Raw genomic sequence first — 24,451 nt, 5'->3', positions numbered from 1 at the left:
GAAGTGGTTGAGAGATGTTTTAATGATGCATTTATGCAGAAATGATTTGGGCTATTTGGGTGACTATTCAGTTCTAGTGTTTGGTAGCAACGTTTGCCTCAACTCCAAACATGTTTTGGCTGCTCAACTACATCTGGGATAAGCGGAACACTAGATGAATTCGATTTTTTGCCAAATTTTTCTTCAAATTACATTTCACAGGATCCAGAGACATTTTGGGGGAAATGTATGCAGGGACTGGACTGTGTACTGTGGGACTGGAACATTTTTGTTTCCCACATTGCGGAGTTTTGCCAATGACTGACTGACTGCAGAATTGACTACAGAATGACACAAGACTTCAGAGGTCATTAATCCTTGTGAATGGGTCAGGCCAATCTGTTGTATTAAGTCTGAGTATATGTGTAAAGACCTTGGCTTTTATGACATCAAAAAGTTTGGTTAGACTGTATGTAAGGACTGGAAAGTGAACAGTATGCTAGAAAACTGTTTACATTGTACATCAAACTTCTATTTTTAAAAAAATGTGAGGAAAATTAAGGGCTATTTAAGTGGTTCAGACTCCATCAGACCAGGCAGGCACTAATGCAACTTGTGTTAATAGCCTTTCCGCTGCATGTAGTGTAATTTTTGTAATTGCGCTGCTTTTTAATAATTCATAGCATGGACACAACCTTGCCCTCATTGCAGCTAAGGTGAAGGAATCCCCCTGGGGAAGGAGAGATAGGCTCTTCTTACATTAATTCTACATTATTTATACACTTGGCTGAGATCCTAATCATAATGAACGCCTCGTTTATTTTTCAGCTCCAACCAAAGGCTCTCGCATCCAGTGGCAACCCAGGCAATAAGGCCCACCCAACACCTTCTTTTGAAGGTGAGTAATCGTGGGTTAATCCTGCCATGAACTTCATTACCAATAAGTGGAGTCCATGTGTTTGGTTTTCAGGTTTAGAACTTCTAAGCATTCAGCTCCATCATTAATTTCTTGCATGTATATTTAAGGTGTCGAAAAGAAAAAGCAATGAAGCATGAGACCGGGCCCATTATTTTATTTCACCTATCTGTGAAGAGCCAGCGAGGTGAAACCTGCTAGATTTTAAGCAGGAGCTGGGCTGAAATTGTTTTTCCTTTTGAGAAAAGGTGATAACCGTAATCTCCACTCAGCCGCACCTGTTAGCAAAGGAGCTGAAGTTTCTTCTTCTGCTTTTTTCTTTTTTTGGCAGGTGTCAGCATTAGCTCCGGTAATTGAATTATTTATCGTTTAACCCAGCTGTTCTCCATATTCGCTGGCAGGAAAAAAAAACACTTTCAGCGCTTCCTAGCAAACAGAGGGCCCATGACATAAACTTTAAACAAAAAAAGGGGGTAGAAAGTGCAGAGCGAATACAGGAATATAGCTTGCTTTATCACTGAGAACTTCAAAAGATTTTTACAGACTGGCTTTGGACTGGGGCTCACTATAAAATCTTAATATTCCATCCTACTAGCTTCATGCAACTTTTTCTGAAGACTACACATGCTTAATTGCCAGCACAAAGAGAGAGTAGGACTGTAGGGAGCAGGAAGTGCTGCTACTCGCTTCTGCTCCACGAGGGCTTCCTACTCAAAGAACCAGCTCCACTGTCAGTTCACATAGAGGCAAACCAGCTCTTTGTTAAGATTTTAATTAGGACGATGAGTTATGGTGGCAGAAGCACAAGTGAAACAATGGCAGCTGAAAATTCAGTAACTAAAGGCATTCACAGGTAGTGTCAGAAATTTGCAGTCAAATTATAAAACTACACCGATACATTATCTGATTTATCAAGCTTTATTGTTTAGTAATTCAAATTAAGGACTGAAAAACATTTTGATTCATTGTCTGTTCACTCTCCCACTTTATTACAAACACATTTACCACCTACCCACCTTATAGGTCCACGATATGTACAATTAGAGGCTGTAGCACACTTTGTCAGCCACCCTCTACACCATTCATATTTGGCCTGTTTCTGAAAACGCTGTTGACTATAATTTTTTGGCTGGCCATTTTCAGCAAAGCAGTGACAATGACATGGTAGACTCATGGGACTGAACTTGTAATAAGACACATCTGAGACAATTTAAGCTTTCAGTGCTTGATTGCATACTAACTTATGTTACGTCCATGTGCCAGCAACAGGCTCGTTGTCCACCAGACAGTGTTGACGGGCGCATCATCGCCTCCTACGAGCTTCATGAGGTGTGGAATTGGATTTAAATGTTCATACTCAGTGTGTTCCCACCCCAGTTAGCAAGTTGCCACCAGCATTTAACCCTAAATTTCTGATGGTTGTCCCCAAACATTATTGTTATGAGATCACAACAGGCCCCAGCAGACAATTGACATGGTAGCATTGTTTTTTACACACATTGGTATAACTGCATAGGTTGAGAACATATACAGCCCAAGAGTGGCTTTTTGGTCAGAAACTGACCAGCATTGGCCCCACCCTTCGAATTTTAGTGCTTTTCCTGCTTCAGGACACCTAAACCAGCTAATGAACTCATTAACAAGCCCTACTTGAGTTGAGTATGTTGCAGTAGCAACACTAAAACCTGCAGGATAAGGGACACTCATGGTCTCTGGTGATATACAAAGATCTACACTAAAACAGCAGTCATGAACTGGTTTGACTAATAACTAAATAACTAATAATTCATTTTGGAAGGAATGGCATATGGAAAACGATGGGAAGATTCACTGGTTCTACTCTAGAAATGCCTGGAAAGTTGTGGAAAGTTGCAATCTGTTTTTCAGCTTTCCTCCAAGGAGACGGTGCCAAGGGTGTTGAGGGCATGCTGGTTGTTGACATAAGCTGCTCCAAGAATGCCCTCGTTTGCACATGTTCCAACTGTGTGGATAAGGATCAGGTATACCAGCATGTCACACAGGAGCCGTATACTCCAACACCAGTCTAATGTAGCCAGTGCATACGGCTAATAAATCAGTTTGCACAACTAAGAAGAGCTTGATGAGCTTAAAAAGAAATCACTTTGTGCTGACGCTTGTTGCCATAGCATTTAATTATTCCACCGAAGATTGTGCTGGATGATGAACTCCACTATTTTGATTTAAGGCATCACAGAAAGAGGAATCTTATTAATATGAAGAGGTGGTATATGTGGTGGATTTGAATTGAAAGTTATGTGCCAGGCCACACATTTCTTATGTATGCTTAATCTAATCATATTAGCCTAGCTCTAATATACTACTACAATCCCATAAGGCCCATGTGCCAAACACAAGGCCTGCAAGCCAAGTCAGGCCCATGGCACAATAATATTCGGCCTGCAAAATTATTCTAATTTTGTATTAATATTAACCCATTTTACCATGAGCTGTCCTACAGTTCCCAGCATGTACTGCATCATAATGTGTGCTCCCACCCCCTAAAATGATCTATGGTATAGCGCCACAAAAACGATACAAAACAAAAAATAATGCCAGACAATGGCCAGCTGTGGTCATGGCAAAATGGTGAGTAAAAGTAAAATAAAATAGCACAGTTGGCCCACATATTTGTTGAGATTTTGAATATGGCTCTTTTAGAGGTTGAGTTTCACACCCCTGCCATGTGACTAGCAGAAATTAACATTATTATAGAGGTGATTTTCTTCCTCATTTTTTCACCATGTTTTGACATTAATGCCCTGAGCCAAAGGCCTAGCACTAATGGTCATAGTTAGCCGCTCAATAAGACCTATAACAAGTAGAGCCATTGTGAAAAGGCTCCAAGCATGTTTGACAGTGCTGGGGCTGTGCAGCACTAATGTGCTGGTCCATCGCACTAGAGAGGGTCAAGCACCAGGGAACTGATATGTGTGTGTGGGCTGTTTATCTTTTGAAGTTAAGCCTCCCCTGATAAGCAATTTCGTCAGGTTTTTTGAACTCTCACATCTATGAAGGGTCACACTTCATGCAGAAAGTGAGAAGAAGAAGTAAAAAAAATGAGACCAACACTCAGAATTCTGATCAAGCCAAGATCAATAGCCGTGTGTTATTCCGTAATAAAACCGGTTCATCCTGTAGAACCTGCCCTTGTGTGTTTGTTATGTTTTGCTTCTTTTCATCTGCTCGAAGCACTTACATGTGGGATCTAGAGTCGGAATTCAACATTTTCCATTCTCATCCCACCCTTCGCATGTTTGTTTTCCCTGAAAATGCACCCTGTCGGGCCCTTCCGAATGGCTCTCGCTGCTTTTCAGTTAACGTTTCTCTAGAGATCAAGCGGACACTCGGAAAGCATTTGTTAATCGGGTATGGTTCATTTCGATGGCACACGAAGAGCATGTTACATAATGTTTGAAGCTCTGCTACTGTTTCCCCACTGTACAGCTGAAACATTCAGATGGTCTGAGTTAATGCAGATGTTTTTGTGAGAGGAGTTGCTGGCTTTTTGCATTACAGGCACAAGTGAGTAGCGTTGGTGTTTTCTCATTGTTCTTTGCAGTCACTGCAATTATCCACCACTGCTTTTCCAACGCAGAGTTCAACACAATGTCACCTGGAATCTAAATCCATTCCCCAACCCTATCTACCTTGTTAACATTTCATCGATCAAAAGTCTTATTTTGGATTGCTGATGTTGTTCTCATTTTCAGACAGGCATGTTTAGTCTAGCATCGCATTGTTGCCATCATCATCTATCCACAAATAACAATGCTGTTATGGCACAGTGGGAACAGAACAGGTTACGCCTTGGGAAACCAACCACAAAAAATGTAAATTACTTATCGATCCCTTTGCCTTTCGGGATGACATCTATCTTAAAGATGGTGACACGTTTGACAATAACCATATTCATTTTGATTAAGATGTCAACACTTCATTTGAATTTACAGACGCTGAGCCAGGTTTTAGAGAAATAAGCTAACCCCCCTTCTTCATTTTCTCTCTCCTTTTTTCACTCACCCTTTTGCTTCTCTCTATCTCTTTCTCTCTTCATGAGACCTTACACACAGAAGAGATGGAAGGGGGGAAATTTGATTAGAGAGGAAATCCTGAAGGAACAGACTTGTAAATTACAGCTAAAGTTCAGCATCGCCTCTTCCCAAAGGATGAGGCAAAGCAGCAAACCACTATAAATCCGCAGCCGAAAAAAACCCACCAGTGCCACATCTCTGTCTCTCTTTCTTCACTCCCAACAGGCCCAAAAAAAGAAAGAAAAGAAATAAAAAGAAAAAATGATCTCTGGAGGGGGAGAAGTTGCCATATTGCTCCACATTCCGAATAAAATTCAGCATTCATTTGCAATGGTGGCAAATTCATCAACTAAGCTGCATTCTATTCATCCACATTAGCACAGTGAGCAGTTACACCATTTGTCCCCTGACAAAAATGGCATTCACGATTTAATAGCATCAGCACAAAAGGTACATTTCTCTTAATTGCTGCAAGAGGAAGTGAAGCATTGTATATCATTATAGTCAATTTAGTACCTGTTATTTTCTTTACACAATTTTGTTTGAGGCTACAGTTTCAAAAGTAGAAGAGTAGTCTTCTCAGTTCACTCTTATTTATCTTACTCTTTAAAGGAGTAGTTATACTCAAAAGCCATCCTTGGAGCAAAATCATAGAAATCAAGAACCACATTTGGTTCCCTTCTCAAGCTTTTAGTAGATGGTTCCTTAAAGTAAGAGCTCTCAAACTGGTCCTCAGGCTCCCAGAAGGTCCAACTCAAGACACAGAGCAGCCTGGTCTGAGAATCTTGAGGATCTTGTTACATCACAAACTTTGATTTCTAGATTAAATTGATTGTAGCCACATTAATGTTGTTCTGGCATTTTAATATTTCATATCAGGTTTTACTTTTCTTTGTTAATGTATGCACCAGAATGGCCATAATTCATTTTACATGTCCATTGTCAGTGTATGCTTATCCCTTAGAAATAAACAAGCTGCTTCTGTCATTATGCCTTTAAGATGGATGTTAGATAAAAGAGCTCTGTTTTGCTTCCCTGACCTGTATTTTGCATCCCTCAAAGGGCACAAAGAGCTGAAACACTTAGATATACAGTATGAATGTTGGAGATGGTTTTATATAGAATGGTTCTACAATATCAACCTTGTTATATTAAGGGCTACGATATCGACCTTGTTAGAAAAGAAGAACATTTTTTTGGTGCTATATAGAACCACCTTTAAAAACATCAACACATTCTTCATCATTCTGAAGAATGATTTCACAAAGCCGAGAACCCTTTAATTATGAGAAGGGTTCTGAGTGTTCATGGTGAGTACAGGACCATTTTCTTTAGTAATAAACCCTTAAAGAACAACTTCTTCAGTGTAGAGTCGGTTCTTGTGACATCACAGAAACAATTCATTCAGAACAAACGAAACAAAACAAAAAATTGGTCTAAGCCAAGAACCATTTGGGAACTTTTATTTGTAAGAGTAATGAACATAAAGCACTGACAGACACTTCAGGGATATAAGAGACCACAGATCTTACTATCAGATCTGGCTGTTTTCAATAATTAACCAGCACTCAAAAGCAAAGCAGACAGTCAAAACAAAAAGCGTAGAGAGAGAGCAATATCAACCCTGCTCTTCCTCGAGGGGTGACTTTCCCCTTTTCTCTCTGTGGGTTTTTATCCAGAGCTGATATAATTAGTGTATGCTACATTTGGCTGACCCATTCTCCACACTCCCACCAGACCCAAACAGTAAACAAAATATCAATCACGTTCAATGAAGATGGCCGTGCAGGGAGCCATGCCTTAACGAAATACAAACAAGAACTCAGCTCTTCTCTGAAAGTAATACAACACCAACCATATTTGGTGTAAAAAATAAACAAAAAGTTGCTACAAAAACTTGACCCACAGGCCAGTTTGAACTTATAAGGTAATAGTGGTTCACTGCAGTTGTTGTTTTCTGTCCTTTAGGGCAGTGTGGCGTTGTTTGGCTATCATAAGCAATAAGCTGCAGAGCAGGCTGGAATGGCTCAGAGATTTGGAGGGAAGCAATTCCCAGTAGTGAAAAAGTTTCAAATGGACTTTGAATCAAGTAGGCAATGAAGGGTTTTCAGCAATATTAGTCCAGCAAGATGCCTTCATTTCATGTTTTTGGGTCATGAGTGGAAGCAGAGTCCATCACTGAAAGGCTGCTACTTCAGTCATCATTCAAAATTGCACTCGCAGATTGACAAAAGGAACAAAAAAGACAAACAAAAGAAAACAATCCTCTTACAACCCCCATAGACCCCAACGCCAAACTACCATGCACTACCATTCTATTCTTACTATGTAATTCTAATGTATTGTTGTACATGCAGATGTACAATGTACATTTACTGTAACAGTGTAATGCGTTGCAGTCATTGTATGTAGATATACATGTAGCTTAACATTATAATGCATAGCAACGCTTTCTTTTACACTCCTTTAAGTATTACCTTTAAGTATTTAAGTATTTAAGTATTACCTTTAAGTATTTAAGTATTACCTTGTATTGACCAGGTAAGTGCAGTGGGCAGCGCTGGCAAGAAAGAAGCTGACTTGAGCTTCACAGCGAGCGTTGAAAAGGGAAGAGGAGGTTACTCCTCTTAGCAATAGCAACTGGTTAGCTTTGCAGCAGCAATTGTAATGACAGTTTGCTAACCCACAACCTAGCTAACTATAGCATCATTTACCCTGGCAATGTGCATCCATGAATTTGTAGGGTAGAGATTCTATAACAGCACTGAAGGGAGGGGTGTATTTGTATTGCTGTTGCTATTGAGTTCAAATATCAGTATTATATACTGTGTCTGTAAGAAGGAAATATGCCATACAATAACAACACAAAACAAAGTGAAATAAAAAGATATGCAAACTCATCACAATTTAAAGCCCTTCAAAACATAAAATTGTGGTTTGATGGAATTCTTAATCTGTACATTTTCTCCATCTTCTCATAATATTAGATAATACATATCCAAATAGTGAATTCAGTTTTCAAACATTGGCACCTTGAACAGTTAATCAAGTATTCAAGTACCTGTAAACATCCCTGGTATAAAGATATACATTTAGTATCTCTGGACTGTCAGTCTTTGTCTTTTATATAATTTTCATATAATTGTTCAAGGTAGTTCAACATTGCTGTTTTTCTTCTCTCCAGAAAGCAACAACAGCAATAAAAGTTTGATGGTTCAGAACATTTACAAGCATTCCAGAGTGTAGCGGTGACGACCTCAACGTGTGTCCCCCTTCTGCCTCTTCCCGAGCCTCCTCCCTGACAACCACCACAGAAAAACCCAACACTAACACACACGCCAGCTCTGACAATGACACAACCAGCTTCCCCAGGCCTGTTCTGTGGTCCTCAGACCTCAGCTCTAACCACAACGATGACTCTAGCCGTCCGGCCCGTCTGCTCGGAACAAGCTCTCTCCAGGGACAGCCAAAACATGCCATTTTAATGGGTTTCTCTTGTTCCTCATAGCTGAGTGGAGATAGGCCGCAAGAAGAAAAAGCAAACAGGATGCAGTGAGACCGGTACTTTACAAGAGTAAACTTGCCTCCTTTTTTCTCTCTCTTTATGACCTTATCAACTTTTCAGAAAGGCTTTGCACCCAGCCTAGGTACGTGATATTTGAAGGTTAGCTTGAAACCTTACCTTGGTAACTGAATGAGAATTCAGCCCTGGTAACCGAAACTCTCTTTCAATCACACCCCTCAAAGTTAAGCTGCCGATAGAGCACTCTGGGTATAGGATTATAGCTACCAGTGGGCAGAACAAAATTGCAATTTACAGAGAATATTGAGTTTTGTGAGATGTTTTGTGCTGTGAAGCTTCCATGGATGGATTGTCATTGAAAAGGTGAATGGCAAATTCAAAGTCCAAATGATCGCTGGGCCAAAGTAAAAACAGCAAGGGAATGAAACGTAGCACAAGAGCACAAGAAACCTCAAAGACTTTAGAAAACTTGCATCTGAGTCTGTAAGTTTGAAACACTACCATCACAATCAGGTCTGCATTCAATATCACACCTTTTTGGCCTTTAACTCAACAGAAGACAGATATGGATGTATATATGGCCTAGATATAAGTTCAGTTGTTTCAGCCACACTCACTGCATCTGTACAGCTGTATTAAATCAAGCACATAGCCATGCAATCCCCCTAGACAAACACTGAAACACTGCCAGTAAAATGGGTTGTACCGAAGAGCTCAGAAACTTTACATGTGAAACTGTCATTGAATGCCATAAATCAATTTGTGAAATTTATGCCCAGCTAGATCTGCCCTGGTGAACTGGAAGTGCTACTATTGTAAAATGTAAGAATCTAAGAATAACGACAGCTCTGCTGTGGAGTGGCAGAAGACACAAACACACAGATTGGGGAAGCCTGAACAGATAAAAACTGCCTAAAAAAATCTTCTGTTGCATTACTCACTACACAGTTCCAAGCAACCTACGGAAGCAACATCAGCACAAGAAAAGTGTATTTGATGCTGGATGAAATAGGATTCCATGGCCGAGCAGCTACTCACAAGTTGAGATCATTATTTGAAGTGTTGCCGCCACTGGACTCTGAAACAGTGGAAATTGTGTTTTCTGTTGTGATAAATCCCACTTCAGTATCCGGCACTCTGACAGACAGGGTTTGGCAGTTGCCAGAAGAACGCTTGCTATCAGAAGGCATAATGTCAAAAGTAAAGTTTGGTAGAGGAGGGATAATGGACTGGGGGTATTTTAAAGGGCTTGGACTCTTAGGTCCAGTGAAGGGTAATGTTAATGCTATAGCACACAAAGATATTTATGACAATTACAGACTTCCAAATTTGTCGCAACAGCTTAGAGAAAACTCTTTCCTGCTCCAGCATAACTATGCCCCTGTATCTGTCATAGACACAAAGGGGAGCCAACTCCAAATGAATGCCCATCGTTTTGGAATGGGACAACAAGCTTATATAGGTCTGATGTCCACATACTTTTATATAGTGTATATATACAGCTCATTCAAATCACGTGACATGTACTAGAGACATGATACCCACCTACGTTCTCCCTCATTGTCAGCCCTGTCCTGGTGTAACCTTGCCCTGCACATTCTGGTGCTCATAACAGAAGTTTTTGTGTGTTACAGAGCATTTGTTAAATTTGCAGAGCATGGGTACTCCAACACCAGGGTTTGGAACCACTGACCCAAAGCAGCAGTGTCCTTAGCTGTCTTAGGCACCATAATTACAGGATGACAAAGATGTCCTCTCTCCAGCTTTGCAGTGAAAGCTGAATTACGAGCTGTTGTTTATCACAAGCCACTGAAGAGGGCTATGGTTTTGAGGAGATGACATGTGAAACATGGGAATCCTGCTGGCCAGCCCACACTCGTTCATCTCCTTATGTCCCTGGCAGGCGTTCCTATGACAGGCCGCGCGTTTGACGCACATGTGGAGGGGCCTCTCCCTGGCTGCGGGATTGGGAACATGCCACTTTCATTCAAGCACTTAGCTCTAGCACTTATCTCGTTAGCTGGCCTGCGACCCAGGCAAAGCATGGGTAGCTGTTGGCCCTGTTATTCCACGCACAGGGCAGAGCTCATTCAACCAACCAAGCACTAAAAAAATGCAGCAGGCTCTCACTGTCTCTCAATTGCAGTGGGTTTTGGGACAAGCTGAGGTTTACTGGCAGCTGTTGACTGGAAAATGTTTCTTAGCAAAAGTTATAGACAAGTAACCCTGACAGAGCAAAGGAAAATGCTTGAGATGTTCATTGTGTAAATCTTTGCTGGCACAGCAGGAAAAAGTAAATAAACCATGCTCTTTTGAGGAACACATTATTAATGTATGCTCCATTCCAAAAAAGAAGCAAGTCTTTAAAGGAATTAGAACCCATTAATCATGTGATTCCACCGATATTCCATGCTGGCATTCCCAAAGGCCTAGTAAACACATAGCTACACAGCTGATGAAGCACATTCCTCATCCTGCAGTCATAAGCAGGGCTCATCTCCTCTTTTGGTTTTCTAATTTCTCTAATTTAATTAGCGAACTTAATTGCTGTCAGAGAATGTTATGGGTAGCATCTAGTCACCATTATTGATTAGAGAGCTTGGCACAGCACAGCAGTCCATAATATTTTGCTTCTGGTTGTTCAAGGGTGAAGAAAAGCTTCTTCCCTTGAGACACACCAAACTTTTCCTTCAACGACCTGCGTTCATGACGTTTGCGAGCCATGAGGCGTAAATGACCCTGGGTTGAGTGGTCCTTTCAGGCCAAACAAGATAGCAGTCCATTAAACTGTGTACACATTCCGACATAGATCACTCCATGTTTGCAATTTGGGATGGAGGTGGCCGCTCCTCATCTGTCAGGCTGGGGGAAATGGAGTGCAGAAACATCCTGCGTGCTCCAGCACCGTCAGATGTCCCACGGCCTGCCGACGACCCCTCTTTATGCTGCTAATCAAAGAAACAGCACATCTGGCCTCGGCTTAATGTCCTAGTATGACATCACACCCTGTAACCACTTAGAGAAGGCCTAAACACAGACCATGAATCACAAGGGTTAACAGGGACTCACATTCACTGTGACTCCCGCACAGAGAGGGGCGGCTGGACATGAAGGGGGGCTTAGAGTTTTGGGAAAGGAGAGGTTGAGATGATGATGTTATGGTAATTAATAAGACTCTTTTAACTTGCAGTAAGTGTATTCAAACCAGTGCTTCTTGACCTTTGTAAGAGGACAGGCTGGCAGAAGGCGTAAGCAAGCTTGGGCTCGTGTGGATAGGTAAGCACTGCAGTAAGCAGTGCACCAGGTCAAAGTAAGGGCCAGGAATGGGAGAAAAGAGTGGAAATGGAGATTGTTAAATGATTGTTAAAATGTCATTATGGCCTAAAACTACATTCCAATGTTATTTGTGGCGTTTTATAGCAAAGCATTGTGTTCCTCAGCCTTGTTGTGACAGAATTCAGTTTTATTTTGTGCTCATGTGTTCACTCACTACAATACCCAGAATGCATAAGGCAAATACATAATACAACCATTGGGAACCCATATGGTGTCAACTATTTCTGACTTCTAGCCTATCCACAGATCCATTTTGTAATAAACACAACCAAGCTAGCGATAGTACAAATCTTACCTCAGTCACTGGAAAAAATTCTCACTCCAAATTTTACAAAAGCACTACTGAACATGACCTGACATACTGATAAGTATAGAAATTTATAAAATCAAGTTGCATAACTAAAAACTGAGGCAGCCATCTGGAATTCTGACTTTCATTTATACTTATTTTTACACTTCTGTTACTTGTTACAGCTACATGTGCCTCTCAGCTCCAGTGCAAAGCAGAAGAATCAAACTTGACAATAAACTATGTCTTGGCTGATCAACTACATTTAGGGAAATTTGTTTTAAAAAGGCAAAAAGATACAGATCCTTAAGAAACGACTGCACTCACGACCAATGCGGAGCATGATCTGGTCTCTGCGCTGGTCATCAGAGTTCTGGAAGCAGCTGTACAGGCCGTTGCTGCTCATGTCCACCTCCACGAGGGTGAGCCACGGCCCTTCCTCCTGCTTGCGCACCTTCACATCCGTTCCGTTTACCTTCCACGTAACGGAGGTGTCATTGTCCAGAGATCCACACAGCATGGTCACGTCACTGCCAATCCGCGCATACTGGATCCTGGCCCCTGTGGAGAGAGAAGACCACAGTCAGCAGTGCGTCTTCATAATTCACCTCATTCACACTGCACCACACTTGGACAGGGCCTGCAGAGTTCAGACTCGAATGCCTTGGCAGATGATAAAGTCTGATTCTTTGAAGCCTTCGTGGGTTGTATTAACAGTCTGAGTAAAAAATATACTCTTCCCTGGTGCCTGAATGTGAACAGTGAGAAGAAATCCTGTCCGTTTCTTTAATCTCATAATGCATTTGAATAGCTCTTTTTTTTTTACTGTATTCATTATCATACTCTGTTTAGTCATTTCTCTCTCCAAATGAAGAGTCATGGTTGTTTTCCCTGAAGTCTAGGAATCTCATTTCATCTGCACCTCATACATAAAGTTATGAGAAGTAGCACTGAACAGTGCAAGCATAGGACATTTGTTCATGTCAGAAGTTAAAGAGAGTCATATATACCACAAGAGCCATTTTACATAATAATGTAAACAAATGACGCAGAAGCAAAATAAGCAAAGGCTGGAGGAGAAAAATGGAAACAACAACGCTTTTATTGGGGAAATGGGTTCTTACATAAATGGAAAATACAGAAAACAAACTTTTTTTTGTTTGGATTGCGCTGCCAAAGTAACACAATGATCTTTAAATGCAACAAATTAGTGATGACACTTCTCCATATCTAAGTGAATCTTTTTTGGTCTATTTCTATCGGTCTGTTCCTCATAAAATTTTGTTGCCATGACATCATGACAAAATAAATTGTAGCTGGCATTTTCAAATTATTAAAAAAAAGAGACAGAAGGGACAAAAATTAAGAAAACAATTGTTTTCCCAACATTAATAACAGACTTTCAAAGTACTTGAGTTGAGTAACTGCTTCTCCCTCCACACCTGACTGACCCGACCTTGCAGCCTAGCTGGTTTGGTCGTATCTTCTGGGTTAAACACAGCGATGAATTTTACATTCACTGCCATTCCTTTGGAGTTTTATGATTCAATATTGTAGTACAAGATCAGAAGTGAATGCACTGCACAAGAGAGACAACAAACGTCTGTTATCTGCTACCAACCAAACACTTCCATATGGATTCATCCAGTCAGGTTAGAAAGATATGCTTCTATGCAAATATGATAACTTTCCTAGTCTTGCTTGCTGTCCTTATGTACAGCGAGAAAGAAAATGAAGACCTGAAACAACCCATGCTTTAAAGAACAATATCTATAATTAAACTGTCAAAGATTCTTTCTTGATACTCCTCCTTCTTCTTTCTGGAATTAAACCTAATTCCCTCTTAACTGATGAAGCCGTGTTTGTATTCTGGGATGTGTGTCCATAGCAGCGTGTCCTGCTGGTTCAAATGTGTTTTGGCTATAAAAGGGACAAGCATATGTGGCTGAGGGCCCAGTGCATGTCCTGCCAGTCCTTATCTCTATCTGCCATCTTTTCAGCACATCTCCAAGCCTCTAAAGCTTCAATTACTTTCTAAAATACAGCGGTGGTGGAGTTGTCTTTTTTCACTGTTGTGGAATGTAACAAACTGGTATTTGTTACTACTAAGCAAGAGCACAAACTGGTATCACTAGTCAATAGCTCTATTACATGCATTTACATGAGCCAAAAATGTTGATCCTTAAATATTTGGTTGGTTAGTGTAGAGGTTAACACCTTTGCCTTCTATGCTATAGACTGGGGTTCAATCCCCCACCAGGGCAAGCACCCTACAATATACCAATAAGGGTCCTTGGGCAAGACTCCTAACACCACCTTGGCCTGCCTGTGTAAAGTGATCAAATTGTAAGCCGCTCTGGATAAGAGTGTCAGCCAAATGCCATAAATGTAAATATTTACATGAGCTGTGGTATTGAAATTCATCTGTAACAGTGCACACATTTTCATTAGTTACATTACAGATTCATGTGTTGTTTGTGTTTAACTTCTAGGTTATAGGTATACCATATAAAATGACACCATTAAACTACATACATCTACATACTACAAACTATATACATCTTCTATTGTGGATTGTTTGTGCCATTGCTGATATCACTGGCAAACAATTACAGCTAGGCCTTCAGTTCAGTCCATAAATGTCTTAAAATAAACACTAAAACAAAACACCTACATAATAATGCAAATATCTGTAGTACATACTACATTCTAGAAGTGTGTAATATGTATGGTGTAAGCTAAGCTAGCACATACACAGTTTCTGGCCATTCTACATTAAATATGTTTTATCTGAAGCTTGTGTTGGATATTATCATACATTTGACCTTGTTTGCTGCAATTTAACAGTGATTCCTTTAGCAAAGTGCCTTGGCATGGAGGTGCCACTGCAGGTTCCATCTCTAATGACTGACTAAACCCTGCGGAGCCTACCATTTAAATTTGCATTAACTGACATGTGCAGGACTTCCAGATGAGCTAAGAGTGGTATTTTTTTCTCACAAAATTGGTCCTATCCATTGTAATTCAAAACCTGACTGGATGGTTCCACTTCCACATCACGCTAGTTGAAGTACTAACCAACAGGAGAGCTAGCTCAGCTGCTATCTAGATAGCACAAGGAAAAAATCCTAACTGGACACCTTTCCATTGGACATTTTCAAAGCCTTTGATTTCCAATCAGACAGTGAAACACATGTATTGCTACAATGCTAGTGGAGTTCTAACATAATAAAATAAAACATGATAAATCTGCTAAATAAAAATGACAAAAAATACACATTTATTTTTAGTTCCCAGAAATCATTAGTCCCTCTTTGAAGACCTAGAAGGCCCTGAGCATTTCCTGCATTTTTAAAATCATTTTTAAAATGATCTTGTATTCTACTGCATATATTTTATTATGCTCATTTCCATGCATTGGTAGCTCCAGTGCAACAGAACTACACTACATTACTCACACAAACTTCCCAGCTATACAAAGCTAATAATAATCCCCAAAAATATTTACCAGCCAAAACACATATCACCCAGAGGATAAAAGACTGCCTAAGAGCCCAAAGCTCTCTGAAGCCCATTTAATGGAGCTGATTTAATAGTACACCCTCAGACCCATGCTCTCTAAGAGAATGGCTGAGTAAAACACACCAGTGAAATGTCTCCTCTTCAAACATCTTCACCATGGGAGTCATTGCTTTGCCCTCTGTCTCGTTTCCTTTGAAGATTCTCATTAAGAGCTTGTCTTTCGTTTGCTCTCATTTGTTGGGCCGCTTTTGGCACCGTGCACGCTTGGCGGGGTGCGAATAAACCCATTTCCTGTTTCCTGCCCACTTATCTGCAGACACCCCCAAACAGGCAGAGATAGGGCACCTAATCGCTGGCCCCACGGCATGAGAAAACAAAGCCCAGGCACAATAAGTCATGTCTGCTGCTTTTCGATAGCCCAGAATGCTTAATTCTCATTATGCAGTTTAGCAGGTGCGTCTGTCACAGCCTTATCTGATGCTGGGCCTGTTTTCCTCATGTAGCCTCTGTAGGCATTTCCAGCCTACTCCCTCTCCCTTCTGCCACCCTACCTCATGCATTTGTCACTGGAGTAATGCATATTATCTTCAAACACACAGAAGCACCCTCATACAAGCCAAAGAAACCCCCACAGACTTCCTCTTAGGTTAGCCACTCCATGCTAATGTACTGTGAAACTAACACGTTGCTTCAAGGACAATGGCTGTGTGCCTTTTCTGAAGATGGAGGAAAAAAGACATGCGCGCACACACACAAAATTGAGATTCAAAGCAGCAGCTAAATTGACACTTCACATTGCAGACATAAACCGGTCATTGAGCTTAGCAGAGGCTCCAGGGAGAGATGAGATACAGGGGGACTCCACACCCACATGGAGGAGCTCTGATTTTACGAGCCGTGGATGTGCAGGTCGGGCCAGGAAGCTGCAGAGGGGATTCTGCCCCGCCTGGCCAAGGGGCCAACAGCTGGATCTCCTGTCGAGATGAGGAACAGCTGTGTATGTGCTCGTGAAACATCAGCCAAGAAAACAAAGCAGCTAAGTGGCCATGCAAACAGGGCACTGTTGACAAGAAGCTATCTCTATAAATGGAATGCATTCTGTTGATGTTTTCATAACACAAGTCTGAACAGGTTGGATTCATCTCTAGCTAATCTAGAAATTTAATTTCTGGGAAAAAGGAGCTCGATAAGACTAAGATTGGGAAAAAAACAGAGAAAAAGAGGGAAACATTTGACTCACTGTAATAATAAGGAGCCATTGCAAAATGTCATTTTGGGAGGTCACAAGACCCAACCACATGGTCTGCAGAGCTGCATTATCTTCTGTTGTGGTCCAAACTGCCATGATGCCTAAGGACCCCAATGCACAATAGCTGTGACTGTGAGCTTAAGGATTCCTCTGTGGAATTTTTCCCTGCTCTATGATATTGCATTGTTACACGACGGGATTTTCGCACAAATGAAGGTCATGCAAAGCTACACGCTGCAGAAAGGTCAACAGGATTAGAAAGCATCAGATTGATACTGCACGGATCAGACGCCTCTGTCCTGCCCTCCCAGCTCCTGTGGCTTAACCGCTCTAGCCAGGGAATGTGGGCTTGGCCGCGTCATTTATTTTCTCACTCTGGCCCTCCGGGGGAAATGCTCGCTAACTCCTTGCCCCTGGCACTGCTCTGCACTCTCTCTTTCCTCCCCGACCTCCCATGATGCACCACATGCTTCTCTAGGATGGGATAGTTGGGGTTTTGCTTTCGGACCACCTGCTCCACCCCACTCCATTGTCTCTGAACTAGTAAAACAACTGAAAGCAAGTGCACTAAGCAGATGTAAGCCATCCAGGTTGGATACATCCTAAAGCTCCCTTGAGGTCTAAAGAGGGTTAGGACACATGGACATGCTTTACCTGGCTCAACAGGGTCACATACTATTTTGTGACATTCCTCGCTTTGGACAGGAGCAGACTGGAATGCCATCATTAATATTATGCCAATTAGTTGACATGTTTGCCTGAAGCAAGTTACACTGGCCAGGTGCAGGAATCCTATCCCCAGAACAGATTGGGGTTAAGCACTTTGCTCAAGGCTACAAGCGCTGCAGCATGGTACTAACAGGTAGGATCACATTCATGACCTTTCAGTTTATGGATCATAACCAAGTTAAGCAATTATTTTGACATAATGAACCACTATTTTCTTTGTGTGTGGCTTTATGATCAGGTTTATTGATGCTCGCTTACACATTGTCTTGACAGAAACGTAAGTGGAGTCAAAGCAGGATGTACAAATTCAACTAGTTTGGCTAATGGAATAAAGCACAAAGGCACACACCAATGCAAATCGGCAGCAGAGCAGATTAAGGCATCTATCACATGCAAAACAAATGCTGTAATATGGAGAGACAGCTCTTAGTACGCTGGGTCACAGCACCAGAACTGTATTGCTGGCAAGATTAGATTAACAACCTTCCCTATCTCTGCTAATTCACAGTACATGAGTCCTAAGTGCACTCCAGGGCCAACTGATGCTTGGGTACTATAAATTGAAAGAGGCCGAGGGGGTCTAGCCTCTCCCACCTCCCACCTCCCACATCATCACGGACAAAGGGAGTTCTTACATCCTTTTGCTCTTTTTTGCACACCTTAAGTAAATAAAAGAGACAAAGTTCTCTTTTGATCATCAAAACATTTTGGCAGACGCTACAACCACTGCAACATTTACACAACTGCCAGTTTCATATGATACTCAGTGGGTAATTTTCTAATGTTTCAGCTAACATACAATTAAGCTGTATCATGTCATTATAACGATTTCTCTGGGACATCATGCTTGCTGATTGCCCCACCTGTAATCAACCTATAAACAAGTCACCCTAAAAAGAAATTCTGGCTACACTACTGCAGCAACATGGGCTTCTCTCAGTAAGTGGTTCCCAATCCTTGGTCTGCAATACCCCCACCCTGCATATTTTGGTAAAAACCTGCCTTGCTCTAGCACACCTAATCCATCTTTTTGCTAACAACCTCTTTTACATGTGAAACGGTTGCAGGGAAAACACTACAATATGCAGAATATGGGAATATAAGGGTATCCAAACACCAGAGTTTTCAACCACTGCTGTAAGTAACCCAGTGCCACTGGACTTGGACAAGGTCCGAATTTTTGTGGCTTGGGATGGCACTATCAGACACGTAATGAGGTGGATATATCCAGTATCATGGGCTCCCTGCCAAAACAGGCACTACACTCTTCCTAGTGCATGACTTTCAACTGATCTGCTTGATGCTGGTGCTGGCAGTGTCCATCTAGTCCTGTCACTGGAGCATATGTTACCATGGAGGCCGTAATGTTGCGAGGCAATTAGTTCGCTTGTGAGATGTGGGCTGCAGGCCTGCTCTCATCTCTGCCCCTGTTCTTTTCCGTTTGATAAAGGAGACTCATAAGGAAGAGAATGCAGCGTTCTCAGAGACAGCGCTTGTAAAATGCACTCCTTGCCCTTAGCTGACTTACTGAACTATACACAGTACTGATTTGTTTCTCAGTGTTATGAAGGAGTTCTCATGGAGATCCAAAAAACCAAAGTCAAACCCAATGTGTGTCCTCCCCAAAAAACTAAATTATGAGTTTTCACCCAGACACTTCATTCATATTTGAAGTGGCTACTTGAGCCAAGAGATTGTGGTGTGGACTGTTTATCTCACAAGGCAAAAGTACATTTTCAGTCCATGAGCAAAGTTCATGGCCCAGCGAGGTCAGCACACAGTTCAAGGATAACAAGCAAGTGCTACGGCCCCACGGATCCTATCAACTGGAATATTAGAACTGGCTCCAGTTGCTGAGAGCTATCGCACCCACGAGTGACTGCAAAACAAGAGCATCTAATAAGAAAGCCTCTGAAAAGGCTTCAAAAAGTCATTCTGTGGGAGAGTTGGGAGAAAATCCTAATGGAACTAAGTTCCATGTCATACTGAGCCCTGCTTAGAGGCCTCCAGGCCGAGGCTATGCTAACATTCATCCTCAGCACTAAGTCTGCAGCAGTTACCTGCTTCATCACATGCAGGTCTATGGAGAGCAGAGAAAACATGGCTCTATCCCCTGATTACTTGCACATTCATCCTTCACTTCACTCTGAAACAAGGAAAATGCGTAGCCTGCTGGTGGAATGTAAACAGCCCCTGGCTGTTTTGTGTCTGCTACCCCTCTGCCCTCTTCATCTGGGGGAAGAACCTGCCTGCCTCATGCCCCTCTACCCTCCACCTTCATCCACTTACACCAGTACACACATAGGCATCCTGTATGTCTGAGTGTGATGAGCCATGCAAAATAAAAAGCAAACGTACTTGGAAGTCATTACAAAGCACTCCCATAGTTTACCACCAGCACACTTAGGCCAAAAACACCACTTTTGGAAAAGGGGAGGAACACAGTATTGTGATAGCAATTAACAAACAATACATTGTGCAGCCCTAGACCACACTCCAGTAGAGGTCAGAAAGGAGCCCGGCTTTCGTTTATTATGCCTGTTTTGACAGGGACTCGGAGCAGCAGTGCACGGCATAATTTGTCTCCATTCGCTCGACCACTGTTATTGTTTCCACCAATCAATCCAGATGCAAAAAGGCCCTTTTAGGCTTTAGCTGGAGTTTACATCTGAGGGAAAACTCTTGCTCAAGGAATTTTTCTTTGACTCGACGCAATGCATGCTTACAGCCGCATTCCCCAATTTAGAGATGCCGCTATGCGGAAAGAGGGTCTCAGTGACTTGAAGAACACAAAGCATTTTTGATAGCATGCCAATGTTTGTAGCCTTCCCACTGCTCATAGATCATTTATCATGTCAGGCCTAGGCACATCTGAAAAAAAAGAATGAAAGAAATTGAAAACACTTGATGCTACTTTGGCCGGTTCTTATTTTGTCTCTGGAGAGAAAGAAAATGGACTGGACTTGCTGATTTTGATTCAAGAATTCTTTAGTAGAACATGATCAAAATTGCTCCCATAAATCCTTGTCACAAATAACTTTTTTATTATGGTAGAGAAATTAAAGTGCTTCTTGTGACTGGTCCTGCATACTGCACCTAAGAGCAGGTAGTCAAAGGTGAGTTTGGATGAACTGCATAATTTTGAATCAAACCACTTGATAGGCATCTCTGATAGGTCAGATGTGCTTAATGTTCTATGTGACATGAAGAGGCCACTTGAGGTTCACCTTTTTAGGTTGTTTCTTTTTTCTCAGTAAAGCACTGTTATTGCAGAAAGAGGCAGGTCAACAAGGTTTCCAAACATTTATGCTTTGCTATTTGAGATCTAATTGAACACTAAGAGGATGTTCTCCAATGTCCACATATAATGCAAAGCCATTAGAAGTATTGATCCCCAAATGCTCCTCTGGCCTTTATCAACACTTTACCTTGAGCCTGCTGTAGCACCTCTATCAATAACGAACACAATAGACTTACAGAAAAGCACTGAAACATTAGACATGAGATACTGTGCTCAGAGGCTACTGCTGGTTGCTGTAGGATGTTCTAATTTTTGAAGGATAATGGCTCTGGCAGGGCAACAAGCAGACAACTACCACGTCTGCTTTGAATTGTTGTCCACTGCTCCGTGTGAAGAAGCCTTTATCAACCTACAGAACCAAATGTTACACCTTTGGCTTCTGCTCAGCTCTCTCCATATCTTATCCTAGTCCTCTTTGATTCTTTCTTTCTCTCTTCCATTCCTGGTCTCTCTTACTCGCCTCACTAAGTCATCATTCTCTTTGTTCTCCTTTCACGTTCTTCTCCTAATTCATTCTTTAGTTCACACCTTCTTGTACGAAGAGCAAGGCAACCAAAAGCTGTTGTGACTGCAGCTAAATTCCCCCATTACACTGAGGTTATCCCAGTGTGATTGGCCTGCCTAGGGCCCCATTCTGCAGTCTTGTGGGTGGCACGCTACCTACAGGGATCTGTCACATTCCGTCCGTAGCAGCGTGCAGGCCTTGTTTTCCTTGCGCTCAATGCTAATCTGACTTTGGTCAGGAAATGGGCGGACCTCGTTGTGACTGTCACTGCAATAACAGATCCCCAGGAGAAAACAATCACAGTCAAGAGGGGCTGAGCTCAAATCCAAGACAGCGTAGGGCTACTCTGTAGGCAGAGAGCATTTTCCACTGATGGAGGATCTAATGTTACATGGAGCCAAAGATGAGATGGATTGTGCAGAGTTGTCTCTTTTCTAATGGATGTTGCTGCGCAGAACCTTGCTGCCACCCAGGCACCCAATCCCATCCATATGACATAAACCAAGGGTTCTCACCACTTGTTCCACAGATGTTAGAGCTTTTTCTTGCTCTAATACACCTACTCAGGAACTCTCAAGAGGGACACGGTAATAAGCTGAATAGTTGGATCAGGTAGGGGTTCTTCAGAACCAGGACTGAGAACTACTAGTGTGAATTAACACAGCAGTGGTCTTCCTTATTATAGTCTTACAGGGTTCCAGAATAATTCTGTCTAAAGTTCTCAGACAAAACTTTCTCTATACCTAATCCCAGAAGGTCACAGAGGTATAAAATGCTATCATATCATCCATTTGCATTGCAGTCTGGTTCTATATCCATTACAAGTGCTTTATTTCTACTGCTGGGGTGACACAGTGAGTTTGTAGTGGGGGAGATGGATATAGACTACAGTAGGAAAAGCTTGTGCTGATGTGCACATCCATCTAATTGTGATATTTCTTTCACTGATGGAGTTATTTCTACAGCTTTTGTATGGGTGTGTGGGTGTACACTGGCTTCAAGTGAGTAATCTTCTCTAATGGACGACTATGTGGGGAACAGAGGCGCAAGCTGAGTGGAACTATTATTAACTCTCCAGTGTCCCCCGTTAGGACGACTCCCGGCATTCGTCTCACACTGTGAACACTCCTCCACTCACTGGCTCCACACTCCACTCCCTTAGCTGCAGTTGAATGAAGCGCAGAGCCACAGCTCATAGAGCAGACAGCAAAAATTGCCCTTTCTCTGCTTGAGGAATTGAAAGACAACATTAGGAATAATGTACAGAAATAATCAACAAGGAAACAAGGCCTCAGATGACACCTGAAGTTTAGACTGTCATAAACTCCACAAACCCACAAATGTACATTTAAGTCAAAGTGAATGTCCTAGAAGGTTCTATATTATGAAAATAACCATGTTCACCATGTAGTCCAGAGACAAACAATCCATGAGGCATCTATCTTAATATCCTGTCATGATTTGTAATGAGCTTGACTGATAGGGACTCCTGCATGAACTCATAACCTGTTTCATTAAGTAATACTGCTTTACACTTATACTGAGCTTGGATTAATCTTACAATCTGTAATCCATCAGATCGCTGGCAAAGTTTTGATGCTGGTCATTAGTTTATCTCATGAATCTCGTGCCTCTGTAATCACACCTAACATCCTATTAGCAATACTTTCAGAGACCTTAGCTTTCTCCACTTTAACTTATTAAAATTTACGATAATAAAAAGCTCTTACAAATAAAGCATGTCCATGTTGGTCACAGTAAAATCTATCATGAAGAATTAGCTTTATACTTTCAAGTTTTCCATAACTATATAAAAGAAGCATGATACTGCTAATTGTATGATGCACTGCTATTGTCTCAGAGTGAACATATTCAGAATGGCATATTCAGAATAGATTTTTTTTGGCTATGTGTTTTTATATCTTTATTTATCATTAAAAGGGAGCAATATCCATTTTTTGGCTTGGGTTCTCGAGGTTTTTCCTGAAACTGCCCTACTTATATGACAACTGTATTATCCAGTGCAGTTAAGAAAAGGATGGGCACCCTTTATGGGTCTAAGTACTTATCATTTTATTCCTCATGGTTTCAAGGCTTTTCATTGAGTTCCTGTTTTAGCTTGCTTAGCGTGGTGTGAACCCACACTGCTGGAAAGCTGCTTTACATCAATTAATCGAGTTGAATTAAATTAATATGATGTGCAGCTATTGTTGTGTTAGTTCACGCTAACTGATGACATGTCTTTTTTGTCCAGATTTTCAATGCAACCTGAGAAACACCAAGCCTAATTACTGAACAGGAAAGAAAACTGGTGAGCTCCTGTTTTGGAGGCTATGAGTAGACTGCTAGCCCACACAGGAAATTAAAACTAAGTACAGGCATTAGCTGTTAGAGACAAGCTTGCAGTTCATTGTTTGCTCCTCCGTGCATAGCCCGAGCCCACACATCATCCCCCAGTCGAAGAAGAAACTCCTTCAGTGGATATATTGGCACTGCCAAACATGCAACAAGAAGTGTTAGATCACCTACAGTAATTGCTTTGATCTTATGACTCCATATATATCCATGGCATTTATGGTGATATTAAAGCATAATTATCTTTGCCTAATGTATCTGGAGATATGCTTTATTTCCTTAGTAAATTACATTTCAAGTGTGGGCTCACTATAAAACTGTGGATTTAATTCCACAAGGTCATCATTTATGCACCAGGAAAATCTCCACTAGGGCCCAACTTAAGCTGCTTTCAGAAAAGTACGATAATATTCATAAATGCAACATAAATGGTATTAATAAGTCCTTGACTTTAGATGTGACCTCCAGAGCTCATTTTGTGGCTGCTAATTGTGTGTACTGATTTCTCATTCTGATGGATGAGCCAGCATTTGCTTTGCTATCATCTAGCAGAATAGAGAGTGACCTCTGAGGTGCTGCTGCTTGCCCCTAGTCACAGGCGAAGCTGTAAATGGAAGGTAACAGTATCATAATAGCTTTGTTACAGCTCTTAGTGCCATAGTGCTCAGTTTTTGTCACAGGAAAAAAAGCTAACA

General features: G+C 41.5%; 1 protein-coding gene across 1 annotated transcript in view; it reads right to left on the bottom strand.

Annotated features, from left to right (window-relative positions):
- Window positions 1-24,451, bottom strand: part of cntfr (ciliary neurotrophic factor receptor) — a 222,599-nt gene that overhangs the window by 83,215 nt on the left and 114,933 nt on the right. Inside the window, exon 3 of the mRNA XM_017700217.2 lies at window positions 12,423-12,656. Coding sequence (XP_017555706.2) covers window positions 12,423-12,656 — 234 coding nt within the window. The remainder of the gene's footprint in view (window positions 1-12,422; window positions 12,657-24,451) is intronic.

The sequence above is a fragment of the Pygocentrus nattereri genome, chromosome 18 (genome assembly GCF_015220715.1).
Source record: "Pygocentrus nattereri isolate fPygNat1 chromosome 18, fPygNat1.pri, whole genome shotgun sequence".
In the NCBI taxonomy this organism is placed as follows: Eukaryota; Metazoa; Chordata; class Actinopteri; order Characiformes; family Serrasalmidae; genus Pygocentrus; species Pygocentrus nattereri.
Note: the sequence above shows the minus strand (reverse complement) of the source record. Positions and strands in the feature narration are given on the sequence as shown.